This window comes from Monodelphis domestica, chromosome 1 (assembly GCF_027887165.1).
Source record: "Monodelphis domestica isolate mMonDom1 chromosome 1, mMonDom1.pri, whole genome shotgun sequence".
Classification (NCBI taxonomy): Eukaryota; Metazoa; Chordata; class Mammalia; order Didelphimorphia; family Didelphidae; genus Monodelphis; species Monodelphis domestica.
The window spans coordinates 512300197-512321420 of record NC_077227.1 but is presented as its reverse complement, the minus strand read 5'-3'; the positions used below and the strand labels follow the sequence as shown (position 1 = coordinate 512321420).

General features: G+C 41.2%; 1 protein-coding gene across 1 annotated transcript in view; it reads left to right on the top strand.

The window, feature by feature from the left end:
- LOC100030569 (L-gulonolactone oxidase-like) overlaps nucleotides 1-21224 on the top strand; it is a 56033-nt gene that overhangs the window by 7523 nt on the left and 27286 nt on the right. Inside the window, exons 5-6 of the mRNA XM_007475915.2 lie at nucleotides 3320-3410; nucleotides 8555-8740. Coding sequence (XP_007475977.1) covers nucleotides 3320-3410; nucleotides 8555-8740 — 277 coding nt within the window. The remainder of the gene's footprint in view (nucleotides 1-3319; nucleotides 3411-8554; nucleotides 8741-21224) is intronic.

Below are 21224 nucleotides of genomic sequence, written 5' to 3'. Positions count from 1 at the left end.
AGATGGGAGGTCGAGGTCCTGGGTTCAAAACTGGTCTCAGACACTTCCTAGCTGTGTGACCCTGGGCAAGCCACTTAACTCCCATTGCTCAGCCCTACCCACTCTTCTGCCTTGGAATGAATACACAGTATTGATTCTAAGATGGACAGTAAGAGTCTAAAATAGAAAGTCATCAAATCAACTCTTTCATTTTATAGTTAAGGAAACTCAAGCACACAGGTTAATTGATTTGAAGGCAGGATCTGTTGCTCTTTTACTTTTCTTTGACAGAATGGTAAGGGCTAGACAAATAGGGTTAAGGGACTTACTTAGGGTCACATAGGAAGTATCTGAGGTCAGTTTTGAACCCACGTCCTTCTGACTTAACCTTCTTTATCCACTGAGTCACCTAGCTGCCCCCATAGAGTAGGATCTTACTAAGTACTTATTCAATCGCCCAAGATCACATAGATAAGTGAGTGTTACAGCTGGGATTTGACACTAAAAATCCAGCTTACTTTCTTCAACTCTTTCATGCTGTCCAATTGGATGCTTGGATTTTTGGAAAGAGCAAAGGAGAACTTCTTTTACAGTCTTCATAATGGTGGGGGTAGTTGACTTTGGAACCTCAAAAACTGTGTCAAAAGAGCATAATCTGTGATGAGTCCTACCCACCTGTCAAGACTCTGAATTTGGACCTAAAGACCAAAATTATGCTTGTGTTTGGAAAGCCAACCTAGGTATAGTTAGAGATGTTTTTCAGTCATGTCTGACTCATCATGACCCCATTTGGAGTTATTTTGGCAAAGATCCTGAAGTAGTTTGCCATTTCTTTCTCCAACTCATTTTACAGATGAGGAAACTGAGGTAAAAAGTTTACATGACTTGTACAAGATCACACAGGTAGGAAGTGTCTGAAGTCAGATTTGAACTGAGTCTTCCTGATTCTAGTCCTGACACTCTATCTACTATACCATCTATGATGATGATGATGATGATGATGATGATGATGATGATGATGATGATGATGATGATGACGATGAGGGGTTTGGGCCACAACAGCTCATGAAGACCATCAACTAAGGCATGGAAGGAGGATTGTGTCCAGCATCCTTTAGGAGATGATGATACAAGAGCTAATTTGTACATGGCACTTTAAGGGTTATAAATAGGTCTTCTCACAATGGTCCTATTTGATAGGAAAATAGAGGTATTATCATCTCCATTTTACAGATGAGGAAACTGAGATTCAGGTTTGTAGTATTATAAGATCAAAGATTTAGAACTAAACAGCCTTAGAGACCATCTAATTCAACCTCCTCATTTGTACAGAACACAGGTTATAAGTTATAGAGCTGGGATTTGAACCCCAGTTTTCTGGGACTCCAAATATGGCCCACTTTCCCATAATTACACCTCTAGAGAGTGTGGGACAGTGGAAAAGTCAGAAGACCTAACTTCGAATCTCAGTCTTGCTACTGGTGTGATCTTGAGTCTTAGTTTCATCCTGTGTAAAGTGAGAGTGTTAGACCAGATGGCCTTGAAATCACTTTCAGCTATAGACCTACGCCCCTCTAAGTGGCAGCTGCAGACCGGCATCTTCTGCCTCCTCTCTTCCCAAGTCACTTACACTGGTGACATTTCAGTTCTTTGAAATATTGGCATGTAAACTAGCAAGCCATGTGTTCTGCCTGGAAGAACCTAAAAAAAAGATGAGATTATAAACTGGGGAGGTTTAGATAGATGGTAAGGCTTAATGTTTTGCCTCCCCCTCGATATTTCATTTTGATGGGGACCAAACTTAAAGTCAAAGGAATGAATCTCTACTGGTGGAATTTTAGGTTTCAGTCGGGAGAATCCTTTTGGTTTCTGTGGTACTGAAAGTATTCTGTATTAATAGTTGTCTGTTCTATCAATGTATCAAGGTCAGGGCTCCAAGGCTCTGCTCAGTGGCTTTCAGTGATCATTAACTCTCCGTGGATGTGGCTGCCCCAAGAGGGAGAGAGGGGCCTTCTGCTGAGTTCTTCTGATCTTCGTAGGATCTTGAACACCAGAGCCTGTGACCAATGGGGACAGGAAGAAACTTGTTCTTATTAATTATGAACATTAATTTCTGGAGCATTAGAATTTCTCTCACACTGTTCATGATAAGATTGTGGTCATGGTCTCTATCCTAGGGGAACACACAGTCCCTTCTGTACTCTTAAAAACAACCTTGCTCCCATCTACTGAGTTCCTCTGCAGCATGGACTGCTGGTCCTGAGGTAGTTTAGGGGTGGGGTGGAAGGTAACCGGATGAACAGGCCTGTGCTCAAATCTTACTTCCAACATTCACTAGTTCTGTGACCTTGGAAAAATCACTTAACCTGGAGCCTTAGTTATCCTAATCTGTAAAATGGGAATAGTAGTACTCACCCCTGAAGATTGATAATAATACAAATATTTCCCCCAGTAGAACTTGGGCTCTTTGAGGGCAGGAGCTTTTATCTTGATATTCCCAGGGTCTAGCACAATGCCTGGCACAAAATAATTGCTTAAAAATGCTTATTGACTAATGGATCACAGAATTTAGAGCTGGAAAGGACCTATTTTTGTTGGGTAGTTTTTCAGTCATGTTTGACTCTTTGTGACCCAATTTGGGGTTTTCTTGACAATGATATTGGAGTGGTTTGTCATTTCCTTCTCCAGATCATTTTATAGATCAGGAAACTAAGGCAAAGAACATCAAGTGACTAGTAAATGTCTGAGGCCAGATTTGAACTCATATCTTCATAACTCTATGTCTGGCACTCTATCCACTGCACAACCTGGAAAGGATCTAAGAGATTATCTAGTCCAACCCCCTTGTTTTATAGAAGATATTGATGCAATGATCTATGTCTTTAACGAATAATGCTTGGAAATGATCAAATAAAATATATTTAAAAAAAAAAAAAAAAAAAGAAGATATTGATGCCTACCTATATGAAGTAACTTGTCAGGGGTCATCAAGAAATAAATAAGTAGCAGAGTCAGGATTTGAACCCACCTTCTGGTTCCAAACTGAGGGCTTTTCTCATTCTAACATATTGCCTATGCTAAAGCTCCTGCCTCAGTATTTGAACCCTGACTTCCCAGGACTTGGAATGAACATATTGGTTTAAAAGGACAACCAAGGTGTTAGAATTGGAAGGGAAAGAGAGAACATGGTAGCTTAGCTGAGACTAGAGTCTGGTAGTAGTAGAAAGCTTTGACTTCAAGTCATTATGACTTTCATGAAAAAATAATCTATCCTCCAATGAAAAACTAATGTTTGCTTCTGCGTTTCCTCTTTATCTGCCTTCTTCTCTGGTGGGCACAGCTTGGGAGCCGTGGCAGACGTCACTGCTGCTGGTGTAATTGGGACAGGGACACACAACACTGGGATCAAACATGGCATCTTGGCCACTCAGGTGAGAATGGAGTTCCAAGTCATTATCACATGCTAACAGCAAATATTTCACAAAATCATGGGCTTGGGGAGAGAAGTTAAAATGGGGAAAGACAACTATTTCTGTATTCCAGGAAAGTCAATTCTTCCCATGAGAGGTGAGAGCTCCAGAGTCAGACACAAAGTTTTAGTTTCATGGATGAAATTGGTCTAAGAATGAGCCAGGGATTGTTATTGTTGAGGAAGGAGTCTTTAGCCTGCCTAATATGGTCATTGGACAGGTAGGTGATGCCAAGGATAGAGCTTTGGGCCTGGATGCAGGAAGACCTGAGTTAAAATCTGACCTCAGTCACTTACCAGCTGTGCGACCCTGGGCAAATCCCTTAACTTATTTGCCTCAGTTTCTTCAACTGTAAAATGAGAATTAAAATAACACCTACCTCCAAGGGTTGTTGTGAGGATCAAATGAGATATTTTTAAAGCACCTCCACTTCATAAACTCAGGTCTGATCATGTCACTCCCCTACTCAGTGAACTACAATGACTTCCTGTTTCCTCCAGGAGCAAATACAAAATATTTTGTCTAGCATTCAAGGCCCTTCATGACCGAACCCCTCCTATCTTTCCAATGTTCTTATATGTTACTTCCTGCCACATAGAGTTCAGTCCAGTGGCACTGGCTTCTCTGCTTTCCCACAAACAATACACTTCATCTCTTGGCTCTGGGTACTTTCTCTTACTGTCCCCCATGCCTGGAACACCTTCCTTCCTTATCTGCCTCTTGGCTTCCCTTTCCCAACCCCTCTTACTTCTCGTGCCCTTCCTCTGTTAATTATTTCCTCTTTATACAGTCTATAACTTGTTTGTATGGATTTGTTTATTGGCTTTGGGATTCTGAACTCTCTAAGGGGAGGTATTGTCTTAGCACAGTGCCTGGCACATAGTAGGTACTTAATTCATGTTTTTGATTGACGAGGGAGTAGTACCTTCTAGGTATAAGGGATCAGCTGTGAAAAATATGGGAATGGGAGTTAAAAGACTTTAAAAGACTATGGGCTCCAGATTGATGGGAACATGAGGGAAACTAAGCAGATGTAACTGATCCAGAAAAATAGTTTAGAACCAGATGAAGGGTTTTTATTGCCAATAGAGGAATTTGTCTTTTATCCAGGAGACAACAGGAAGTCACTTGGAGTTTCTTGAGCAAGAGAGTGACCTGGGAAGTCCAGTGTTTTAGGTGTATCACTTGGACAGCTGCTTAGAGATGGGAGAAACTGCAGTTAGGAACCAGGCAAGAGGCAATGATAATATTTGCATCTCATACCTTGTAGGATTGTTAGAAGTCTTTTAAAATGCTCTCTGGCAATTTGAGCTGGTTACTGTGTTACTCATGGGAGACCCACAAACCACAAAACAGCTTTTGTACAAGAGGATTAAAGTAGTAATAGGAAATTTTCAAGTGTTCTAGCAGTCTTGAGTCCCAGATCTTTATAACCTATGAATGTGGCATCATGAATCCATCTAATTGGGTCATGGGAATGACAGCCCAGATATAATAATAGGACTGTGTATGGGGTAAAATTATGGTTGGACTGAATATTTAAGAGTATGGTCATCAGGAATTCATTGCTTAATTCCAAATGGATTACTCAAGTCAGAATGACTTTTATGGTAGCTTATTTACAAATAGAGAGAGTGAAAGTAAGGAAAATGAGAGAGAGAGAAAGAAAGATAACTACTCCGGCCTGGTCCAAACCAGGCAGGGCTTCAGAGAGGCCCCAGCAAAGGTGGGCACAAAGGTTAATTAAACAAGGCTTCTAGCCATGAGGCCTCCTCCAAGGGGCCTCTCTGGAGGCTAGTGCCTCCAGAAAAGTCAAGGAAAGGGAGTCAGCCTTTTTCACTCACCCACGGGTCAATCCAAAGGGAAGTAGTCTGAGGTCTCAAGGCTGAGCTCCTTCAAGGCCAAGTTCAAAAGGGAAGAACCCCCTCACAGGAAGTTACCACTATATTTAAAGACAGTTCTTTGTGTTACTTCCTGTGCCTTTGGTCCACTATTATGTGAACCAATGGTGGCTTTAACTTTGCTTCAGACTGCCCAGGGGGCAGTCAGTTGTTTTTGATTTGTCACTCACTAGCACATGTGGGTCATAGACCTCCCCCCCCCACACACACACACACTTAAGGATTAAGTGGGGAGATATATATTCCTGGTGGCTAAAATCTAAAGAATAAATAGGGGAGAGTTAATCCCATCTTTACAACTAGTTAGGTGGTTCAGTGGTTTGAGAGCCAAGCATGGAATCAGAAGGACCTGGGTTCAAATGTGACCTCATACACTTCCTAGATGTGTGACTCTGGGCAAGTCACTTAACTCTCATTTCCTACTCCTTACCACTCTTCTTGCTAGGAACTGATGTTTAGTACTGATTTAAGACAAGCAGTAAGGGTTTAAAAAATTAATTAAAAAATAATAGTAGCTAGCATCTACATATGTTGTCTCATTTGATCCTCACAACAACCCTGTGAGTTAGTTTTGGTTTTTTTAACTTTTACCTTCTGTCTTAAAATTGGTTCTAAGTATTAGTTCTATGGCAGATGATCAGCAAGGGCTAAGCAATGGAGGTTCATTGACTTGCCTGGCTCACACAGCTAGGAAGAGTCCAAAATCATATTTGGCTCTCAATGCACTGAGGCACTTAGCTGCCCCATTTAGGTTCTTTTGGTACTCTCTTCTTATAAATGAAGAAACTGAGTCTCATAGAAGTTAAATTACTTTCCCGCAGTCACAGAACTAAGAGATCATCTTAATGGAGGATTTGAACTCGGATCATCCTGATTCTGAGTCCAACGCTCTATCTACTGAATCCCCTAACTGCCTGAAGGTCTAAGGTTGGATTGGGTTCCTGAACTCCAGAACTAGGATAGAATTCATTCATTTTCTATGTGAAACTGCAACCTTTTAAAAAGCCTTTCCAGGTTTCTTCCTAGTCCCCACTGCTAATAGGTCCCTTTCTTGCCAACTGACTCTACCCCACAAGCTTGGACTGTGATTAATCAGACATTAGTTCAGCATTATCTGTTCTTTCACCCTGAGTACAACAGCACCAGCTGTACTTGTCAAAAGTAATTTTCATCCAAATCAGCAGGTAACAAGGTATGAAGGACCATTTGAAGGAGGGAACAAGAGAGTTTTAATTTGGAAATGGAGGCCAAAGGGGGATGTTATGGTTAATTTCCCAAGTGCTACCTACTGCCCTGGGCTGCCTATCTCTCCCCCAAACTGAAAGGAGTCTAGAAATGTGTAGAGCTGAGCATGGATTTTCCAGCCCACTGTGATAGAGGATCACCATTGCAATAACCAATATCATTGGAGGTCATGGATGTAGAGCTAGAAGGCATCTTGGAGCCCATGCAATCCAAGCTCCTCATTTGACAGATGAGGAACTGAGATTCAGAAAGGGAATGGGACTTGCTCTAGGTCAGATAGCTAGTAACTATAAGAAGTGGGTTAATAACATATAGTTCAGAGACCTTTTGTCTGACCCATCCCTCCCATTTTACAGATGAGAAAAGTGATGCCCAAAGTGATAAAGTAATTTGCCAAGGTCTCATGGCAGTAAACCTCAGAGACTGGATTTAAACTCAGGCTCCATGATAGCAGAATTTAGTTTTTTTTTTTACAGTGCTCTTCCTCTTCATTTTACAATATGAATCTTCATAATCTCATTGAATTTTACCAGTGAATTTGCAAAGTAGGTTCTAGATCTGGAAGGGATGTTGGAGGTTATCTAGTGCAATTCTCTCCTTCAATTAATTTATTTTTTGGCATAATAAAAAAAAGTTCAGACTTTTTTCCTCTTTTTTTTTTTAAAGATTTGGCTTAAAAGGTTTTTTTTCCAATTCACACACATCCATCCCCCTTTTATTTCTTCCATCTCTTCTCCCATTCCCTTTGAAAAAAGAAAGAAGCATAAAGCCTTTATAACTAATGTGCAATCTCTCATTTTACAGAGGGGAAACTTTGAGTTTCAAAGGGGTCCACTTGTACTCAAGGTCAAACAAGGACTAAGCCCAAGGCCCCAGTTCCCTAGTGGCAGCTAGCAAATGGCCAAGTAAATAGAGGTTGGACCAGGAATCAAGAAGATCTGAGTTCAAAGTGATCTCAGAAACTTTTTACAGCTCTTCTTTATTACTAGAAAGTCCAGGACCCCATATCTGTGAAGGGTACATTCTAAGACCTACCGTGAATTGCTGAAACTGTGGCTATAAGCAAACACCTGCGGGCCCTATATAGAATGTGATTTTCTTGTAGATATATATGCATGGGGTGAGGGTGGGGACAGAAAACCCTAGAGCAGAGAGAGGAGACCTTTGCCCCACTCCTCCCATTCAATTATCTCCTGGATTCCAGCACATCTGCCTTCCATCAGTCTCTGTTCAGTCTGGCCTTCATCTGTCCTTGAACCATGTTCTGGCCCTACTCCCTCATTTGGTGGCAGTCCCCTTCCTGCTTCCTTCCTTCCCCTGGAATGACCGTGGGTAACTGAAACCATGTAAAATTAAAACTGTGGAAGTGGTAGGGCAGATTACTGTATTGCTGCCTTAGGGATATGTATGAAAAACCTAAGGCACAAATAGCCAAGTTCCAAAGTGAGGCTTTGGGGAAGTGAAGGGCTAGGGGGAAAGAAGACTTTACGCCTAACCTCTTCCTTTGAAGCAAACCTTTCTGGTGCTTGTCCGGCTTCACCTAGAGAAAAACCCCAGAGTCCCAAAGGTTTGGACTTTTTCTTAGGGTTAGTCCCAGCATCCAGAATGTCCACGTTTGTAATTATGTTCTATTCCCAATATTTGTTTAACCCAAGGCAGCCAAACTTGTTGCCTCCAGGCCCCACACTGGGATGTTGCCTACTCTCAGTCTTTCAGGAACTTCATGGAATTGGAGGTTCATGACCTCATTTAAAAGGTGGTGCTGGCCATTCATTTCTTAGTTCCCTCACTCCCTCTTCAGGTATCCCTATCCGCCGCTGGCCCCCCCCCCCCCCCAAGCCCAGGTCCCAGTCTTCAGGTTTTCTCACTTGGGTACTGGGAGATTGGGTCCAAATGATTTATCAGATCAGAAAGTCTGATGGATCTGAGATGTGGTTTTTCTTTCTCTCTCCATGCCAGGTGGTGGCATTAAGTCTGCTGACTGCAGGAGGAACAATAATGGAGTGTTCTGAGACCAACAATGAGGATTTGTTCAAGGCTTCCCAAGTACATCTAGGCTGTCTTGGAATCATTCTCACTGTCACCTTCCAGTGTGTACCCAAGTACCATTTGCAAGAGATTTCTTTTCCTTCTACCTTTAAAGAGGTACGTTTTTCTCATTCTAACTCAATGTCCCATAGGGAACACTTGAGAATCATGTCAGAGTGGGACTGGGAATTTGGGCTCCCTGGGCAAGCATAAAACATGTCTTCAGATCAACTTCTGGAGATGACATCTCAGGATGAAATTCCAAATGAGTAGGAAAATGCTTAATTAGAAACTCCATCCCAAAGATCAAGATCATTAAGTTCATAGATTTATCTGGAGTTGGAAGAAGGATGGGGGGGGGGGACCCTTGACAAAGAGAGCTATTGGGGGAAAGATGCCAGGATACCACCATATAGTGGGGAGATAAAAATCCCCACATACCAGGCTGTTGCCAAGAAGACTGATGAGAGGAGGGGTGAGCAGTGGAGGTAGGGAATGGATTTTGGAAGGCTAGGGAAAAACACGTTTGTATTAGAGCCATCATGGGAATGAAGAATACTTCCTGTTTTTCTGATAATTTTCACTAATGAGGCACTCAACTCAGTTGTCTGTGAGCTATCCTGCTAAAAGATTGCTAGTGCTATTAGTGCCCTCTGCTTTTGGTGCCTTGGAAGCAAAGCCCCTATCATTTCACCCTACTTTGAACTCTATGCTGTGCTGGTTTGAGTAAATCTCCACCACTTCTTAGTCCTCCTAGGCTCCTTCCCAAGACCTTAGGCCAGTGTTGGCAAATCTTTTTGAGTTCAAGTGCCCAGAGGACAAATTCAAGCTGTCTGTAAGCTCCTGCATTAGGGGAGAGAGCTGAGGGAGGATGTGCTTGCTTTGGGTGGCTGGAAATAGGGGCAGGGCATGAAAAAATGTCCTTGGGCTCGGGGAAGAGAGGGAATGGAGCAGCTCCCCATGTGCCAACTCTGCATGCATGCCACTTCTTTGCCAATGCTATCTTGGACCATGTATTATAGCAGCGGGACCCTCTCTAAACAACTTTAATTATAGCCTGGAGTTGAACAGGCAAGGAATTGAGGCAAGCAGATAGATGCTGCCAGAAATATGATTCTGGAAAGAACATACATCTCTAAGGAATACTAACTCACATCCAGGACTTCTTTAACACTAGTTACTAATTGCCTTTTATAGATGAGATTCTTATAGCAAGTTGCCACTATAGTGTACAAATCAGATCTGGGTTTCCAGTTTAACTTAAGAGTGTGATTCTGAGCAAGTGACTGCCCTATCTCTGGATCTTACTTGTCTGAGAAAATGAGACCTAGATCAACTCTTAGGACCCTTCCACCTCAAATTCATTCATTCATTCATCCATTCATTCATTCTCTAACTTTCTATGAAGCACTCACAAAATGCCTGCAAAATTCCAGCCTTTCAGGGCAACCAGGTGAGAGCCCTGTCTTGGGTTCAAATTTGACTTCAGACACTTCCTAGCTGTGTGATCTGGAAAATTCCATTATTTCTCTTCTGTGTTGGAACCAATACACAGTATTGATTCTAAAATAGAAGGTAAGTGTTTAAAAAAAAGAAAGAAAGAAAAAACTGCCTTTCCCATCAGAGGCTGAGATCTCTGGATTGTGGGGTGCTAAGTACGGAAAGCAAGACACCACCTTCATTAGTGCTAGAGACAGCTGTTAAAGACCCATCTCTTAGTTTCAAGTCAATTAAGAGCAGAGGTTCCCATGAAGGCTAAGTTAGCCTTTGTCCAAATCCTTCCTAGGAACTTGCCTGCTTGGGATGGTCTAACCAGAGATGGAGAGACAGAGACTTACTTGGCTATGGGGCACCACTCATCCAGTTAAGCTACATTCTGTGCTAGCCTTTATCCTCCCTGAGCTATCAGTCATTGTCCTTTGTGAAGCTTCAGATACCATATTGACCTACCCATATCAATTTCCATCACATTCTCCTGACAGTTATTTCCATTGCAAGGAAGCAGGACCATAAATAAAATCGATCACGTGTGCCTGGGGTGGCATTTTCAACCATCTGATTTACTTTAAGGGATTTGTTCACGAAATAACAGGCTGTGGGTGTGGTGGGGGGGCCCTTTGAAGGTTCTCAGAATGAAGACTAGGTACTGCTAGGATTTGGAGATAAATCAAGTGGATGGATAAGAATGCACATTCCCTTTTCTAGGTTTTGATAAGATCAATTCATTTGGAGGAATGGAGGAATTTCCTTTGATAAGGTCACTCCATTTGAAGAGAATATCTTGCAATGAAAAGAACTCTAAATTTGGACTATTGGGTTCAAATCTCAGCCGAGCCATTTTACCTTTTGGGACTTTGGGCAATTCAATTTAAGAAATATTTGCTAAGGGGATGGTGGGAGATTGAGAGAAAAATGATTTTTGTTAATGAAAAATTTATTTTTTAAAAGAAGTATTCATTAAATCCTTACTATATGCCAAGTCCTGTGCTAGCTGCAAGGAATACAAAAACAAAAAAGAAAGTAGTCACTGCCAAGGACCTTACCTTATGCTGGAAGGAAATTACACATTCAGAAAAAAGTAGATGCAAAATACATACAAAATCATTGGATGTGCACGGAAGAGCTGAGCCTTGAAGGAAGCTAGGAGTTCCAAAATAGGAAGTCTAGTTGGAGAACATGCTCATCATGGGGTGTGGGAAGGGGTGGGTTATAGGGAAAGGGAGAGTAACTTCTGCAAACATACAGACATGGAACATGTGATGGGCAGTAGAAAAGCAAGTAGGCAAGCAAGGTGACACAGTGAATAGAGTCTTGGGCCTGGAGTCAGGAGGACTAATCTTCCTGGATTCAAATCTGGCCTCAGACATTTACTAGCCATATGATCCAGGGCAGGTCATTTAATCCAGTTTGCCTCGGTTTCCTCATCTATAAAATGAGTTAGAGTAGAAAATGGCAAACCACTGGAATATATTCTCAAGAAAACCCCAAATGGAGTTTTTTCAATAGATAGTGATTAAAGCTTCTTGAATAAGGAAGTGACCTAGACAGAGTACTTAACCCTTCTGTGCCTCAGTTTCATTATCTGTCAGATGAGGTCTGAAGATGTGACCTGAGATCTCGTCTAACTCTAGATAAATCTATGAGCTTAATGATCTTGATCTTTTGGATGGAGTTTCTAATTAAGCATTTTCCTACTCACTTGGAATTTCATCTCCTTGGTCTCAGTTTCCCCTTCAGTGCAATGAGGAAAATAATTGGACCACTTTTCCAAGAAACCACTGAGCTTTCTTAAGAGTGAGAGGACTTGGACCACCCTGTATTTACATATATGTGTGTGTATGGATGTATGTGTATATATGCCTACATATATACTGATATCCTATATTTTACATCTCTACATACACACACACACATAAAAGCTGCCTGTTTGGACTTGATTATTCCCAGACTTTGCCATAATTTAATCATAAGTTGAGTGTATTCCAGGTGCTTCAGTACCATGACATTAATTAGTTTTAAAAGCATCCATTTCAGAGCACTTTAAAGTTGACTTTCTTTTTATGTGAAAAGAGGAAAAGGATCTGGAGACCAGAGTCAGCGTGGAAATCCAGAGATCCCCAGTTTACTTAGTTTAAAGGTCTAAACCCCAGGTTTTGACCTTGTCACAAGAGAGGTTTCCCCCTGAGGGAAGGTCCCTCTTCACCAGATAATAGACATCCACTTCAGCTTTGGCACAGTAGTTAGCGGTCAGTCTTGCAAGCTGAAGGTCCCGAGTTCGATCCTTGGTAAGGAGGGTGTGATATACTGGGAGAAGCTTCTGGAGACAAAAGAGCTACTTGACTTCGGATGGGATTTACCTCCCCACCTGAAGTGGATGTCTGGTGAAGTGGGACCTTCCCTCAGGGGGAAACCTCTCCTATGACAAGGTCAAAACCTGGGGTTTATACCTTTAAACTAAATAAACTGGGGATTTCTAGATTTCCATGTTGATACCACCTTACCCTGAAAGTCTGATCCAGATATCATCCCCTCCTCCATACTGACTGGCCACTTTAGGTTGGGGTCAGCCTTAGAAAGAGCTTATCTCGGGATGTTGATCTAACATATGAACTACCAAAGTACAGGTTATAGCAGAGAACCAAGAGAGGCCTGAGATTTCTTTTTTTATTTTAAATCTCATTAAATATTCAACTTCTTAAATTAAGCAGCCAAACTTAAACACTATTACCAAACATTTCTATTTAAACTTGACCCAAGGGGGCAGCTAGGTGGCTCCGTGGATTGAGAGCCAGACTCAGAGACGGGAGGTCCTTAGCCTCAGACACTTCCTAGCTGTATGATCCTGGGCAAGTCACTTAACCCCCATTGTCTAGCCCTTACCACCCTTCTGCCTTAGAACCAATACACAGTATCGATTGTAAGATATAAGTAAGGGTTTTAAAAATAAAATAAAGATGATACATAGAGAATAGATCAGAGATAGAAGGGACTTTAAATGACAACTCCCTCATTTTTACAGATGGGGAAACTGAGGTCCAGGGAAATTAAGTAACTTGCCCAAGATCACACAAGTAATAAACTTTGAAGGTTGTCAAAGTCTCTGATCCTAAGATTACCAAGCTCAGTTAGCCTACTGGTGCCATGGATAGCAAGTTAGACAATAAGATCACCAAGGCCAAAGCCAAGGCTACTAAGTCAGACTCTAAGATTACCAAATTCATCAATTCAAAGGCTCCTAAAACCATTGACCCTAAAGCTGTTGAATTTGCTGATTCTAAAGCAGCCAAACCCAATCCTGCCAGGGCTAAGACTCGTGGGATCTAAGGTGCTAATACTAATCCCAACTCTTTGAAATAGATTTTTCAGGAAAGGACTTGTTTGGTCCTAAACTTTTGTCAGCCAAGAAATCACTGTTCACTATTTGGAAATAAGGAAATTATGAGTCACAGGGGGGGAAGATAAATTAAATATAAACCTGGGTAATTAGTGGTCTTTCCAACTGTGATAACCCTTGAGGTCAGAGCTTATCCACTAGACCCTCCCCTCACATTGAAGACTACTACCTTAAATGATAAGATTTCTTCTCACTCCAACTCCTCTCATTTCAAATTGAGGATGGTTTTCTTTTCTTCTCTTGTGGTCTCAAACATAGTAACTTTTCAAGACTCAGCTAAAATCCTAATCTTCCTGAGAAATTTATCCTAACTTTGACCCCCCTTCCTAACAGTTCGTGGTGAAAGGACTTATTTTGGTGCTCTCCTCTAATATTTATTACCTAGTGAGTTAACAGTTATTTATCTTTGTATTATTAATGATTTTTTTTCTTTAAACATCTTATCTCTCCAATTAGACATTAGTGTCTAAGGGCAAGTCTTAAATAGGTATGATCCTGTGATCATATCTAAGTAACAGGAAGCCCTAGAAAGGGTTTGAGGGACTGGGTGAAAGTCTAAGGGAGAGCAACAAAGTAAAAAGGGTCTTTTACTTGCTCTACAACAGTTGGAGTACCTCAGTCTTCTGGATACTCTCCTCCTTTGGCTTCCATGATAGATTACTGTCTCCTGGACCTCTTCCTCTGGTTGCTTCTTGTCTTTTCTCTTTCCATTTCTTAAACTTGGGCATCCTCCAAGGTTCTGTCCAGAGCCCTAATCTCTCCTCTTCCCAAACCTCTTCCCAATTAGGACTCTCATAAACTATCATTAATTACTTCAAGTCACTCGTGAATTTTGATCTCAACCTTTCACCTCTGTCTGGAGTTCAAGTCCTTTATTTTCAATGGTCTCTTACATAGTCCCACCTGAATGTCCTTTTTTCTTTTAAACCATTATCTTCTGTCTTATAGTCAATATTATGTATTGGTTCTAAGCCAGAAAAGCAGTAAGGGCTAGTCAATGGGGTTTAAGTGACTTGCCCAGGGTCACATAGCTAAGAAGTGCCTGAGACCAGATTTGAACTTTCCCATCTCCAGGCCTGAGTCTCTCTATCCATTGAGCCATCTAAGTGCCCCCAACCCATCTAAATATACTGGTAGTACCTCAAACTCAGCATGCTTAAAGTTGAATTCCTCATCTTGATTTCAGAAGAATTGGGGTTGGAATCTAGCCTCTGACACTTCTAAGATGAGTGACCTTAGGCACGTTATTTAACCTCTCTAAATCTCAAATTTTTAAATTTGTAAGTTAAAACTACTATAACCTACTTGACACAGTTATAAAGATAAAATGAAGTCATGTCTATAAGAGCTTTGCAAACCTAAAGGTTTTATGTAGTGGTTGTTGTTGTTGTTCAGTCATTTTCAGTTGTATCCAACAGGCTGTGGCCCCATTTGAGGTACTTGGCAAAGATACCAGAATGGCTTGCCATTTCCCTTTCCAACTAATTTCACAAATGAGAAAATTAAGTCAAATAGGGTGAAGTGACTTGCCCAGGGTCACACAGCTATTAACTTATTGAGGCTGGATTTGAACTCATGAAGATAAGTCTTCTTGATTCCAAGCCCAATTTTCTATTCACTGTGCCACCTAGCTGCTCCATATGGAATGGTAGTGACTATTTTTTTGCCCCCTGAAAATCCCTACCCCTTTCTCTAAATTCTCTTTCTATTGATGTCACTGATTCAACCTAATCAACTGTGATTCCTGCCCATTGCTCACTCCTATCATTGACCCATCTGCCAAGATCTGTTAATTAGGTTTCCTAAATGTTTCTCACATTGCCTTCTTTCAGATCCTACTACAAGCTCTTTAGTATAAGATCCTATCAGATCTCGCCTTGACTATTATAATCAACTCCTAATTTGTCTCTCAGTTTCCATTCTCTCCTTTCTTCAATCCAATCTTCAATTTCCCCTAAGTTCTCACCATTTCTGTCCTCAGAACTCTTCACTTGTTGCCCATTGATTACCAAATAAGTTATAGACTCCTTATCAAGACAGTCAAAAGTCTTTGTAATGTAATTCCAACCTACCTTCTGTTCCCCCTCTCTTCTTAGTGCATTGTTTAGGCAATAGCAGACCATGTGCTGTTCCTAAATACTGGCCTGCCCTCTTTCTGTACTTTTGCTCTCACAGTCCCCATACTTGAAATGGAATCTCCTTACATTGTTACCTATTGAAACCACTCTTGTCCGCTTCTGCCTTGTATCATAGTTTGTTGTTGTTGTTGTTGTTGTTTATTGGGAGTGGGGGGCAGGTATGAACTGGCATGGTGCCAAGGAAAGAGCCCTGAATTTGGAGTCTAAGAAATTTGATTCGAATCCCATCTCCACTTATTTAATATTTGTGTCACGTTGGGCAAGTTACTTAACTCTGGGCCTTATTGCCTATAAAATCAAAGGACTGGATTAAATGATCTCTATGGTCCCTTTTAGGAAACTAGGTGGCACAGGGGACAGAACACCAGGCCTGGAATTAGGAAGATCTGAGTTCAAATCCAGCTTTGGACACTGACTAGCTATGTGGACCCTTGACAAGTCATTTAACTGTTTGCTTCAGTTTCTTCATCTGTAAAATAGGAGCTGGAGAAAAAAAATGGCAAACCGCCCCAGTATCTTTATCAAAAAAAATCTCAAATGGGATTATAAAGAGTCCAGAATGACTGAAAAACAACAAAGATCCTTTTCAACTGAAAGACCTATGATTCCATTGAATATCTTATTCCAGTCTAATTTGTAAAATATGAGAATAATAGTATCTTATTACACCTCTGCTAGAAATACTAGCACCTAAACCAATGCCTTCCTTGAACATTAACATTGGCAAATGGAACTCCCAGATCGAACAAGCACTTCCTTTTCAACCTTTTCAACCTTTTCAAGTCTTAGAAACTTGCTTGGGGCACTGAGAAGGTAGATGATTTGTCCTGGGTCAGTTGATCAGTCATATCGAAGGCAGGATTTATTTTTTCTTTTAAACCCTTACCTTTCATTTTAGAATCAATACTGTGGATCCCAAGGCAGAAGAACAGTAAGGGCTAGACCATGGGGGTGAAGTGACTTGCCCAGGATCACACAGCTAGGAAGTGTTTGAGATCAAATTTGAACCCAGGACTTCCCATCTCTAGGCTTGGCTCTCAGTCCACTGCGTCACTCAGCTACCCCTCAAAGGCAGGATTTAAACTCAAGTCTTTCTGACTCCAGAGCTTACTCAATTCACTCCATCAAACTCCATCCAGATGGAGAGTCTCTCCTCCTGCACGTAATGAGGAGTTAATAAATGTTTGTGGAACTGGGGGCAGAGGGAGATATTTGTATTAGCTTTGCCCTTTGTCCTTTAACAAGAAGAGATAAGGCCTGGAAACTATTTGCATTCCCAATGAACAAACAGAATTGGTTCTGTCCAATACTATTCAATTTACTAGCCGTTCTGAATTCCACTGTGATGTATCGATCACTGGAGTCTGGCAGAAGAGTGGCCAATGCTCTTGTTGATCTTCAGCTGCAGGAGATAGTGGTCCCTTATCAGAGAATGTGGTCCTTTGATGTAGCTTCTGGCCTGTATCTTCCTGTGGTCCTCCAGAACAAACACTACCTTCCAGCCAAACTAGACTTCTGACAGTCTGTGATCAAACGATCTGATCATCCTCCTTCCCCTTCCTGCTTTTATGTCTTTACATAAGTCATTCTTCCTCTTGAGCATAGATGCCCTCCACATTCTTGCCTAAGGGCAGCTAGGTGACCAGTGGATAGAGTAGCAGGTCTGGAGTCAGGAAGACTCCTCTTCCAGAGTTCAAACCTAGCCTCAGATCCTTACTGGCCACATAACCCTGGGCAAGTCACTTAGCCCTGTTTGCCTCAGTTTCCTCATCTATAAAATGGAGAAGGAAATAGCAAACTATTCTAATAGCTTTACCTCCTCCAAAAAAAAACTCTAAAAGGGGGTGACGAAGAGTCAGAAACAACTATATAACAATGACAAACATTCTTGCTGGTTGAAGTTCAAGTCAAATGCTCCCTGATCCACCTCACCTACCCCTGCCTCACCCCATCAAAGCAATCTCTCACTCTTCAAATTTCTTTTGGCATTTTACCTTGACTCTTCGCATTCACAATACTCTACTGGTGTCCTGCCTATTTTAAACTTTCTGTTGAGGTCTTTTATTTATTTTTTTAAATCCTTACATTCCATCTTAGAGTCAAAACTGTGTATTAGTTCCAAGACAGAGAAGTGGTAAGAAATAGGCAATGAGGATCAAGTTACTTGCCCAAGATCCTCAAGTCAGATGTGAACCCAGAAGCTCCTATCTCCAGGCCTGGCTCTCAATCCACTAAGCTACATAGTTGTCCCTAAGGTCTTCTGTTGTTATACCACCTTTCTTTCTGAATACTTCCATTCCTTTCCACCTTCCCATGTAACAAAGAATTAAAACATGGAATGGCAAAAGAGCAGTTTAGAAACTAACCAATGATCAGCTTAACTTGACAGTCCATATAATGTTTCCATACCCACAGTCTCTCACTTCTGCAAAGAAGGCCAAGGTACATTTTCTCATCTATTTTTTGAGGCCAAGCATTTGGTTTCCAGTTGTTAGTGCTGGTGGTCTTTCCATTTATGTTGTCTTAAGTTTTGTTTTTTTTAATTATAAATTATATATATATATATATATATATATATATATATATATATATATATATATATAATATAACAAACATATTCCAATATACAAGGGAATAGGGGGGAAAGAGGATCATCTATGAAATCATGAATCAGTTTTATGAACAGACCGGGTTTTTAAAAGTACATATTTTCAAAAGTATATCATGTTATTAAATTATAACACTACCCTCCTTGTCTTTCCCCTTCTATTCCTTTCTGTGTATTTTTATTCCATTCTCTTTTCTTTCTTTTCTTCTGGCACATCACTGTCATTCCTCCCTATTCCTCTTCCACAATTCTTCTTTCTTCCCCTCTCCCCAAACAAAAGACCTTCCTTTGTAATAAGTATATAGTCAAGCCAAATAAATTCTCTCCTTGGCTGTATGGGAAAATGCGTATCTCCTGTACCCGTATTCTACCACTTCCCTGCCAAGAGATGAGCTCCATCAGCAGGCTTTTAGCGTCATTAGAGGTTATTGTGTTAATTGGTGCTCTTAAGTCTTTGGGATATTGTTGAATCATTATGTAACATATTCCTACTGTGCTTTGCCTCACTCTGCCTCCCTGAATTTCTTAATATTCAGCATTTCTTATGGCATATCATACAGTATGTAATTGGGCATCCATGTCTCAGACATCCCCACCATGAGACTGTAAATTTCTAAAGGGCAGAGTCTGTCTGTTTCATTGAATAAGACCTGAATATGAGAGGCAAAGAAAATCTAGAGAGTAGGCAGCTAAATGGATCAGTAGCTGGAGACAGGAAGTCCTGAGTTCAAATCTGGCCTCAGACATTTCTTAGCTGTATGATCCTGGCTGAGTCACTTAACCCCAGTTGCCTAGCCCTTAACACTCTTCTGTCTTGGAACTAATATTTCATATTGATTTTAAGGTGGAAGGCAAGGGGTTGTTGGTTTTTTGTGGTTTTTTTTTTTAAGTCTAGGGAGCTGGTCCATGACTTCCTGACATCCCCCCAAACCTACTCATTGATGACTTGATGCTTTTAGCATTTAAAAAATGAATGTGGCAAAGAAAGATCTCCTTGTATCTCTTCACCTTCTCATTATTTTATGTGACCCCTTTGCCCCTTAAATAAGGGAGGAACTTCATAGGAATCTCCCATCCTTCAGTAATGGAGTTTTGGCTTTTCATCCAGCCCTGCCTCTTCTCCAGATGGTTCCTGGATTGTAAGCACAGCCCCTATATTGGCCCCTCTCGCCTAGAATCCCTTTCCTTTTCAGCTGACAGGATCATGTGCCTGAACTCACATTTCTGGTTGAAAATCTAGGATTCCACTTCTGCTATAGCTTTCTCCCTCCTAGCAATGTTTGTCACTAGGGCAAAAAGCATGAAATCAGCTTTTAAAACCAGGAGGCCTGAAGGGCCCTGGCCAAGTGCTGGAGGGGAGGGGAAGGAAGGAGAAGAGGGTTCAGGCTAGAAAGAAGCTCTCCTCAAATGTGACTGAAAGAAGCAGACCTTCTAGTAGTTTCCTTTTTTTTAGGCAGCTTAGTGTTTGGGAGGATAGGCTATAAGATGTGGAGTTTTGGAGACTGAATCAGAATACTGCCTCAGGCATTTACTACTTGTGTGACCTGGGGCAAGTCACTTACCTTTTCACAGCCTTAGTTTCCCCATCTGTAAAATGAGGATAATAATAGCACCTACCAGGGCAGCTAGATGGCTCCGTGAACTGAGAGCAAGGCCCAGAGTGGGAGGTCCTCGGTTTAAATCTGTTCTCAGATGTGTGACCCTGGGCAAGTCACTTAACCCCAACTGCCTAACCCTAACAGCTCTTCTGCCTTGTAACCAATACTTGGCATTGATTCTAAGAAAAAATATAATGGTTTTTTATTTAAAAAAAAAAACATACTTCCATATTAGCCATGTTGCCAAAAAATGAAGAAAAAAGTGGAAAAAATGCTTCAGGCTTTGTTCAAGAAGTCCTTTTATAATCATTACAATATTGCTATTACTGTGTATATTATTCACCTGTTTTTGCTCATTTCACTTTGCATCAATTCATATAAATCTAGATTTTTCTTAACCTATACCCTTCATAATTTCATATAGAAAAAGAATAATCTAAATTAGCATTGCATTCATATACCACAAACAATTCAACTCTTTCTCCTCCTCCTCCTTTTTCTCCTCCTCCTTCTGTTCCTCCTCATCCTCCTCTTTTTTCTCTTTCTCCTTCTTTCCTTACCTTTTTCCTTAAAATTAATACTAAGTTATCAGCTCCAATGCTAGTTCCCAGGGTCATAGAGCTAAGAAGTATCTGAGGCCAAATTTGAACCCAAGTCATCCTGACTCTCAGTCTAGCCTCTATCCACTCTATCCACTGAGCCAGCTTTTTTTTCAGTTGATGGACATTCCCTCAAAATCCAATTCTCTGAGATGTCTTCTCATTCCAAACTAATTGTATGGCACTCTAAATGCTGTGGGGATGAAAGAAAGGAGAGATCATCCTGGAGTAGAATAAGGTGAAAGAGAACAAGGGAAAACTGAGAAGAAGAGCTTCAGAGAAGTATCTGAGTGGTTGTGGCAACTGTACAATGAAGACATGGACCTCAGGCATATACTTGACACTATATGGAAGTAGAACATTGATCTACATAATGATGATGATAATAGTAGTAGTCTCTCAGAAGCCAAGAATGGAGAATGACAGTTGTCGTAGTAGTAGTAGTAGTAGTAGTAGTAGTCTCTCAGAAGCCGAGAATGACAGTTGTCTTTGTGCATTTGCACAAAGACACCTGTGCATGAAGATTTAAGTGGAAAAGTCAGTGCACAGAGACAGTCCCACTCTCTCAGCGTTGGAAGCCTGGGTCCATTGGCACGAAAAATCGTTACACCTGGAGACTTCCTCAGCTGCATTGGATGGCTGTGTTGTCTTTTGTGCTCCAACACGCCCTAAGCACTCCACAGTGCCTTGCTGCATCACCATCTCAGCCGTTGAACCTTCTTATTGGTTTCTTCCACCTGTTCCGCCGAAACAGTCTTCACATG